This window comes from Zingiber officinale, chromosome 2A (genome assembly GCF_018446385.1).
Source record: "Zingiber officinale cultivar Zhangliang chromosome 2A, Zo_v1.1, whole genome shotgun sequence".
Classification (NCBI taxonomy): domain Eukaryota; kingdom Viridiplantae; phylum Streptophyta; class Magnoliopsida; order Zingiberales; family Zingiberaceae; genus Zingiber; species Zingiber officinale.
The window spans coordinates 82,496,719-82,506,906 of NC_055988.1; the positions used below are offsets into that span (position 1 = coordinate 82,496,719).

Genomic DNA, 10,188 nt, shown 5'->3' on the forward strand with positions numbered 1-10,188 from the left:
TTTGTGCAGGTTCGCCGGAGCTTCGTACGACTAGCCAGAGATCTATATCAGCAAATCGGAGAGCACCACGTGCCCAGCGTCCGTTGAGTCAGCGTTCGGACAGGATCACTAGTGATCTAGGTTGAGAATGTCCCCAAGAGGAGCTCATTGTTGGTTGCTACTCGGAAAACCTATAGGTTCCACTGTACAAAAATTTTGTACAAAGGTCTGAACCTTTTCCTAACTACCATGTGTTCTTTTAAATTAAATTTTGGATCGCCTGTGGAACTTAACACGTTTGATCCAAAACTTAATCTATTTGTTCTTTTAGGTTTTGACTTGGATCTCCTGAGGAACTTTACACGTTCGACCCAAGTCTACTTAAGTTATTAATTCCATTAAATATTAATTTCCATAATTGGTTCCCAGTACTGACGTGGCGAGGCACATGACCTTCTTGGATATGGGAGCAACCACCACCGACTAGACAAAACCTTTTATAGAAAGCTAATATTTAATTTCCTAAAATAACTTTAGGTTAACAAAAGAGAACAATCAAATCACAAGGAAAAGAAAAAAACAAAAGAACACAGCATCGAAAAAACATATTCGAAATTCTAGAACGTAAGCCTCTTGTATTTGGTATTATTTCCATAAATAACTAGCATGATGCGGAAATAAAAATTACTAGTTATACCTTGTAGAAAAACCTCTTGATCTTCTACCGTATTCCTCTTCTAACCTCGGACGTTGTGTGGGCAACGATCTACCGAGATGAGAAACCACCAACCACCTTCTTCTCCTCCAAGCAAGGTTCGGCCACAAAGGAAAACTTCACCAAGGAGAAAAACCAAAATACTAACCAAGCTCCAAGAGATGCTAGCTTTCTCTCCTTCTTCTTCTTCTCCAAGTAGTATTCGGCCACCACAAGAGCTCCAAGGGAGAGAGAGAGGTTCGGCCACCATAAGAGGAAGAGAGGGAGAGGATGGCCGGCCACACCAAGGAACAAAAGAGGGAGAGAAATAATAGATGTTGTATCTCTTGAAGGCACCCTCACCCCTTCTTTTATATTCCTTGGCCTAGGCAAATTAGGAAATTTAATTATAATAAAATTTCCTCAATTTCCTTGACATGATTTAATTGAGAAAAATAAAATAAAATTCCCCAATTAAATCTACATTGGCCGGCCACATCATTGGAGAACAAATTGGACAAGTTTCAATTAACAATTAAAACTTCCTAATTTGTTTCCAGAAATTTTAAAAAATAAAATTTCTCTTCAAAAATCTCTTCATGGTTGATAAAAGGAAATTTTTATAATTTTAATTTTATCAACATGTGAATAATTTTAAAGAGAAAATAAAATATCTCACCAATCTACAAATAAGGAAAGAGATCTAATTTCTTTCTTTATTCTTTTGTAGATCTTTTATAAGAGAGATATTTTAATTTAAATTCTCTTTAATAAATTATTTCTTACACATAATAAAAATTAAAATTAAAATTCCTTTTAATTTATTTTGGCCGGCTCCACTAGCTTGGGTTCAAGTTAGGGCCGGCCACCCAATCTTATACCTAGGCCGGCCCTAGCTTGTTTCCCAAGCTAGCTTGGCCGGCCCCTATTGGGTGGGTATAGAAGGTGGGTATAGGTGAGTATAGAACTCTATAAATAAGAGGATACGATAGGGACCGAGAGGAGGAATTGGTTTTGGTCTCCTGATAAAATTAAGCATCCCGTGTTCGCCCCGAACACACAACTTAATTTTATCAATGATAATTCATTCCACTAGAGAACTATCATTGAACTACCGCACCAATCCCAAATTACATTTTTGGGCTCCTTCTTATTATGAGGGTGTTAGTCTCCCTGTGTTTAAGATATCGAATGTCCACTAATTAAGTGAGTTACTGACAACTCATTTAATTAATATCTAAGTCCAAGAGTAGTACCACTCAACCTTATCGTCACTGGGACTAAGTCCACCTGCAGGGTTTAACATGACAATCCTTATGAGCTCCTCTTGGGGACATTATCAACCTAGTATCTCTAGGACACAGTTTCCTTCTATAATCAACAACATACACTATAAGTGATATCATTTCCCAACTTATCAGGCTTATTGATTCATCGAACTAAATCTCACCCTTTGATAAATTAAAGAAATAAATATCAAATATATATGCTTGTTATTATTAGGATTAGAAGCACACACTTCCATAATAATAGAGGTCTTTGTTCCTTTATAAAGTCAAGATATAAAAGAAACGACCTCAAATGGTCCTCTCAATACACTCTAAGTGTACTAGTGTAATTATACACCAAGATAAAATGATACCAATTACCTACGACCTTCTAATGATTTGTTCCTTTCCATTTTGGTCGTCGCGAGCTCTTTATAATTTATAAGGTCTTGATAACATTATCTTCCATGTGACACCACATGCTATGTTATCTTCAATATAAATTAATTGAACAACTACAAACAAATGTAGATAATTTGACCAAATGTGATTCTTTATTCATAATGAATGTTTACAAAGCTTAGGCTTTCAAGATACACTCCAACAATCTCCCACTTATACTAATGACTAAGTGTCCTTCTTTCCTCTTCTCGTACCTGGCCGACAGTGCATCGATGATCGAATGGGGCGGGGAGGTGGTGAACTCGGAGCCGGACGGCGAGCACACTTCGACTGAGATGGGCAGCGGCCACTTCCCTGAAGAAGGGTACAGCAAAGCGAGCTACTTCAGGAACATTCAGATAGTCGACGGATCGAACAATCTGAGGGCTCCGACCGGGGTTGGTGCCTTCACGGAGCAGTCGAACTGCTACGACGTGCAGAACGGAAACAATGGCGAATGGGGGCAGCACTTCTACTACGGAGGACCGGGTAGAAACTCAAATTGCCCGTAGAGGAGGAAACAGCTCATTAATTCCTTTAACACTCCTCTCCATGAAATGGCTCCACCTCCCAAAGTAAACACATGCTCGATGTAGACTTACTATTGTCCCTATCTGATTGAAATCTTAATCCTCAGAACCAGGTGATCAAATCGTCTGCTTGGTAAATTAGCATATAATCTCTAGTCCTTCTCGGTACTTTAATATATGCTATCGCGAGTCAATGTCCTTGTCCAGGTTACTCCGATGATCTGCGACCATGCCCACGCAGAAACAAATATCGTGTCTCTACAGCATTGCATCATAAGGCTTCCTACAAACCAAGCATAACAACTTTCATGTCTTCTATCTCCTTTGATGTCTTGGAGACATCTCTTTAGATAGAGCTATTCCATCCTAAAGGTAAGAAACCTTTCTTGGAATCCTCGCATACTAAAACGAGCAAGGATTGTATCTATATATGAAGCTTAGGACAGACACAACATTCTTTTTTGCGATCCCTTATCACTTTGATCCCAAGAATGTGCACACACTCTAAGTCCTTCATATCAAATTGTTGGACAACCATACCCTTACGATAATACCTTGACATTGTTGCCAATTAACAAAATATCATCTCACGATAGTACAAGAAATACCACCACGTTCCGTTACACTTCTTGTATACACAAGACTCATCCGGACACTGAATAAATCCATGACTGGATTACTTCATTAAACGGATGTTCCAAGACCTTAAAGCTTGCTTCATCCATAAATGGACGATTGAGCTTACACACTAGATGCTCTTTGCCTTTTCAATGAACCCTTTGGTTGCTTCATATGAATGTTCTCTTCAAGACTTCCATTAAGGAAAGCCGTGTTGACATCCATTTGCCAAATCTAATAATCCAGCAACGATGGATAAGAGTATCCGGATAGACTTAAGTATGGCCACCAAAGGTCTCCTAATAATCGATTCCCTCTTTCTGTGTACCCTTTCGCAACAAGCCTAGCTTTGAAGGTCTCTACCTTCCTCTTTTCCTTTTGTAGATCCACTTGCATCCAACGGCTTTTACACCATCGTGTGGTTCTACAAGCTCCAGACTTTATTAGAGTACATAGACTCTATTTCAGAATTCATTTTCATTGCTCTTTGCATCTATATCTTGGAGTGCTTCGTCATGTTAGTGGATCAGTTCATGTTTGCCGGGATCAAGTCGAAGACTCTCCAAAACATGAATCTTTAATGCCTTTACAACCTCCCACTACGACGAGGCACCGTCGTGGTTGTGTATCATGTGTGACACGTGTTGCGGTCTCTTGTGGTACTTCATCTTGTACGGTTAGTACTGAAGTAGACATGTCCTCTCTAAGTTCTTCTAAAACAACTTTTCTTACTTGGGCTTGTGATCCATTATATAGTCTTCTTCTAAAAAGCGGGCATTGGTGCTAACAATGATCTTCCGGTCTTTAGACTATAAAATAAACCACCTTTCGCCTTTCCTTTGGGATATCCTACAAACACGCGAACTTCAGACGGAATTCTAACTTATCAAGATCTGGTTTCAAAGACATGTGCTGGACTACTAAACCGAATATGTCTTACATCGGGCCGCCCATTCCACAATTCTATGGGAGTAGAAACCGATTTAGAAGGTACTAAGTTCAACGATTACTCTTGTTTCCAGCATATCCCCAAAACGAATTGTACTGAATAACTCATCATTGATCTAACCATCTCCATAAGAGTCCTTCCTTCGTTCGCTACACCATTCCGGGTGTTCCAGTGCACAATTGGGATTGAATCCCTCGATAAGTAATTCCTAAACTCCTAAGAGGTATTCGCCACCACAATCGATCATAGTGTCTTGATACTTTACCTAGTCGTTTCTCCACATCGCCCTTGTATTCTTTGAACTTATCAAAGCACTCGGACTTTGTAGCATTAGGTAAATGTATCCATATCTTGAATAATCGTCTGAAGAGACAAAATATTCAAAACCTCCTCTTGCCCGGACGGACATAGGACCACACAAATGAACCAACTCTAACACTTCTTTGGCTCTATACCCTTGGCCTTGAACGGCCTTGGTCATTTTACCTCCAAGCAAGATTCACAGTTGGAAAATTTTCCAACTCAAATGAACTCAAAGTCCATCGGCTATAAGCCTCTGAATCCTACTTAAGTCAATGATGCCAAAGATATGCTTGGTTCATTCTCAAGGTTCTTTTCTCTTATTAGAGTTAGAAGATGAGTTATAAATTTCCATGTTTTGCTTTGTGGAAGAAATTGGATTTAAAGTATACAAATTGCCAACTAATGCACCGTAACTGATAATCACTTTATTTCTTTTAATAACTACATCGTTCTTGAAAGAAACTGAATATCCATCTAAAACAGTTTAGAAACTGAAATTAATTCTTTCTAAAACCGGGTACATAAAGATAATTTCTAAAATCAAATTTCTATTTCTACTAAAGATAAGTAGACGTCTCCCAGACGCCACCTTAGTAGCATTGCCCATGAGACGATAATTTCGATAGTCGCCGTTTCTGGAACCCCGCAAGGAATTGCAGACATGATCGGCTCCCGACTACACACACCGGTAGATAATACCGCTAAACATGTTTCAACAACTAGAGTATGAGATATACCTTTGTTTTAGTTCCTACGAGGACAACTTCCCAATGTCCCACCACTAAATGAAGCACTTGCTCTCGCTTCTTCATTCCACTTTAAATCCAGACTGAGATTTATTCACTTTCTTTGAACCAAATTGTTTCTTCTTCTTTCCTTTTAGAAGTGAACCATTTTCAAGATAGTGAATTTGAGCATTGTGACGAAATAACTTTCCCACTTTAAGTTCCGCAAGAGTTCCGCTAATGAATAAACCTCTTATTCATATTATAGTTCAAGCGAACCGCCAAAACTTAGGTAGGTTTGAGGATCATATCGATCCGGTTTCTCTTTCTCCTCCAAGGATCTCAGATCTGCTCGATAAGCCATCATCTTTAGGATATGATCCTACAGAGTACCTCTTGCATGGTGGTCGCCATTATCTTTCTCATGGCTCTTGCCTAGAAGCCCTATCCTACCAAAGAGTTCCTTGAGATTGTTCATAATATCATAGGCTGTTGGTAAATCTTGATGATGTTGCAATACATTTGACATTGAAGCCAAAATGTAACACCGCCATCTCATCTGCGCTTACCCATTTCCTATGATATTCAATCTCCTGTAGATTCACCAATAGAATCGGGCACAGACAAATAGCTTTAGAACAATGTCCGTGTTTCTCCAATCCAATCTAGTTTGGTCAGAAGTCTATTCTGAAGTATGATGGACAGGGTTGAAAGACATCCTAAGAATCAAATAACTTTGGTCAGAACTCTAAATTTAGAATAATATTAATTCCTCAAACAATACTATTTTAAATTAACACCTCAAACACCGTGAATTTCGTATGCCACGTGGATATACAAATTCAACATTTGTAAAAAGGAGGGTTTATCCCATTAATTTTATTATCTTGTCAACCTAACTTTTGATAAATAAAATTAATAGTTGGTGTCTTTGGTCACACAAATAATAGCAGTTTACTATTAGATGTGTCTAAGTGTATACCATTACTTGACACTAAGTTCATTAATAAGATTATGCCCTTCCGTTGGGGAAGATCACACAATTAACTTCCTATAGTCATCCAAAATGGAAGTCTGCTCTAGTGATCCACAAACAAGCTCATCCGTTATGGAGGAAGACACTCCGAGCCAACGCGCAAGCTTTGCATCACTTACAAACCAAGAATGGAGACCATGGGATTTATTTAAAAACCTCCCACTTAGTTATTTATAAATGAGGAATTTTAACTATGCTAGCCTACTAAGCATGTAAACTAACACATACACACAAAGACAATATAAAAGCAATAAATAGAAAATCTAATTTTCAACTATTGGCTTTTATCTCTAATGTCCTCCTGTTGTCATCCCAAGTCGCCGCCATATTTGACATCACGCTGGTCTAGTCATCAGATCCATCTTGCTCCTAGTTCTGCCCCCTGGTCCTTAGAAGGTTCCACGCTTTGCAATATTCGATCCGCGATAAATAGAATTTTACATTTTGATCCTATATTCCATAAAAGGAATGTACATGTATCTAGATCAAAATAAAATCCTAATAAAACTAAATACAACTCCTACCGTATTTTGATACAATCATGCACACACATATAAATGCCCTTGACATGTCCAAGGGTCCAATCACACACATAATAACTAAAAGCCATAATAGTTGGATCCTGCATCCACAAAGTTAGCACATCCTACTATTAACCCGCCTAAATTATGTACATAATTAACCTAATACCAAATACACGGAGGCAAAACCCTAGCTCGATACCAATTGTTGGTTGCTACTCGAAAACCTATAGGTTCCACTGCATAAAAATTTTGTACAAAGGTCTGAACCTTTCCGAGCTACCAGTGTTCTTTAAATTAAATTGGATCGCATGAACTTAACACATTTGATCCAAAACTTAATCTATTTGTTCTTTTAGGTTTTGACTTGGATCTCTGCTGAACTTTACATTGACCCAAGTCTACTTGTTATTAATTCCATTAAATATTAATTTCCATAATTGGTTCCAGTGCTGCGAGGCACATGACCTTCTTGGATATGGGAGCAACCACCACCACTAGACAAAACCTTTAAGCTAATATTTAATTTCCTAAAATAACTTTAGGTTAACCAAAGAGAACAATCAAATCACAAGGAAAGAAAAACACAAGAACACAAAGATCGAAAAACATATTCAAAATTCTAAGCTTTGTATTTGGTATTATTTCCATAAATAACTAAGATGATGCGGAAATAAAATTACTAGTTATACCTTGTAGAAAACCTCTTGATCTTCTACCGTATTCTTCTTCTATCCTCGGACGTTGTGTGGCAACGATCTACCGAGATGAGAAACCACCAACCACCTTCTTCTCCTGCAAGGTTCGCCACAAAGGAAAACTTCACCAAGGAGAAAACCAAAATACTAACCAAGCTCCAAGAGATGCTAGCTTTCTCCTTCTTCTTCTTCTCCAATAGTATTCGACCACCACAAGAGCTCCAAGGGAGAGAGAGGTTCGGCCACCACAAGAGGAAGAGAGGAGAGGATGGCCACCACCAAGGAACAAAAGAGGGAGAGAAATAATAGTTGTATCTCTCAAGGCACCTCACCTTCTTTTATATTCTTGGTTTAAAATTAGGAAATTTAATTACAATAAAATTTCCTCATTTCCTTGACATGATTTAATTGAGAAAAATAAAATAAAATTTTCCAATTAAATCTACATTGCGGTCACATCATTGGAGAACAAATGGACAAGTTTCAATCAACAATTAAAACTTCCTAATTTGTTTCCGGAAATTTTAAAATAAAATTCTCTAAAAATCTCTTCATGGTTGATAAAAGGAAATTTCTATATTTTAATTTTATCAACATGTGAATAATTTTAAAGAGAAAATAAAATATCTCACCAATCTATAAATAAGGAAAGAGATCTAATTTCTTTCTTTAATCTTTTGTAGATCTTTTATAAGAGATATTTTAATTTAAATTCTCTTTAATAAATTATTTCTTCCACATAATAAAAATTAAAATTAAAATTCCTTTTAATTTATTTTGTCGCCCCACTAGCTTGGGTTCAAGCTAGGGGGCCACCCAATCTATACCTAGGCTGGCCCTAGCTTGTTCCCAAGCTAGCTTGGCCAGCCCCTATTGGGTGGGTATAGAAGGTGGGTATAGGTGGGTATAGAACCTATAAATAAGAGGCTACGATAGGGACCAGAGGAGGAATTGGTTTGGTCTCCCGATAAAATTACATCCCGTGCCTTAACACACAACTTAATTTTATCAATGATAATTCATTCACTAGAGAACTATCATTGAACTACCGCATCAATCCCAAATTATATTTTGGGCCTCTTATTATGTTAGTCTCCCCTGTTTAAGATATCGAATGTCCACTAATTAAGTGAGCTTGACAACTCATTTAATTAATATCTAAGTCCAAAAGTAGTACCACTCAACCTTATCGCCATGTTCGACTAAGTCCACCTGCAGGTTTAACATGACAATCCTTATGAGCTCCTCTTGGGACATTATCAACCTAGTATCTCTAGGATACGCTTCCTTCTATAATCAACAACACACTATAAGTGATATCATTTCCCAACTTATCGTGCTTATTGATTCATCGAACTAAATCACCCTTGATAAATTAAAGAAATAAATATCAAATATATATGCTTGTTATTATATTAGGATTAAGAGTACACACTTCATAATAACTGAGGTCTTGTTCTTTTAAAGTCAAGATAAAAGAAACGACCTCAAATGGTCCTACTCGATACACTCTAAATGTACTAGTGTAATTATACAACAAGATAAACCGATACCTAATTACACTACGACCTTCTAATGATTTGTTCCTTTCCATTTTGGTCGTGAGCTACCGTTTATAATTTATAAGGTATCGATAACATTATCTTCTGCATGACACACACCATGTTATCTTCAATATAAATTAATTGAACAACTATAAACAAATGTAGATAATTTGACCAAATGTGATTCTTTATTCATAATGAATGTTTACAAAGTTTAGGCTTCAAGATACACTCCAACACTCATAAGGATTGCTGTTAAACCCTAGGTGGATTTAGTCCGATGATGAATAGGTTGAGTGGTACTACTGGACTAAGATATTAATTAAATGAGTTGTCGAACGCACTTGATTAGTGGACATTCGATATCTTAAACACAGGGAGACTAACACACCATAATAAGAAGGAGCCCAAAATGTAATTTGGGATTGGTGCGATAGTTCAATAATAGTTAATGAATTATTATTGATAAAATTAAGTTGTGTTTTCGGCAACACGGATGCTTAATTTTATCGGGAGACCAAAACCAATTCCTCCTCTCGGTCCCTATCGTAGCCTCTTATTTATAAAGTACTATACCCACCTATACCCACCTTCTATACCCACCCAGTCGGCCATTAGTTGGGAATCAGCCAGGTTACTAAGCAGTTTATGGGTGGTCGGCCTAGCTGAAGCCAAGCTAAAGGAGGTCAATTCTAATGAAATTAAAAGAATTTTAATTTTAATTTTTCTTATGTAAGATATAATTTATTGAGAGAATTAAAATTAAAATATCTCTTAAAAGGATCTACAAAGATTAAAGAAAGAGATTAGATCTCTTTCCTTATTCAGATCGGAAAGATATTTTATTTTTCTTGTAAAATTATTCACATGTCAAAAAGTTAA

General features: G+C 37.2%; 1 protein-coding gene across 1 annotated transcript; it reads left to right on the forward strand.

Annotated features, from left to right (window-relative positions):
- Positions 1-2,579: 2,579 nt before the first annotated feature.
- LOC122039741 lies at positions 2,580-2,922 on the forward strand. The gene has a single exon (XM_042599204.1). It carries the CDS (start codon positions 2,616-2,618, stop codon positions 2,892-2,894), a length of 279 nt encoding a protein of 92 aa, XP_042455138.1. The 5' UTR covers positions 2,580-2,615; the 3' UTR covers positions 2,895-2,922.
- The last annotated feature ends 7,266 nt before the right edge of the window (positions 2,923-10,188 follow it).

Excerpts from the sequence above, each read along its gene's own strand:
- LOC122039741 (XM_042599204.1), top strand. The coding sequence starts at position 2,616 with ATGATCGAATGGGGCGGGGAGGTGGTGAACTCGGAGCCGGACGGCGAG.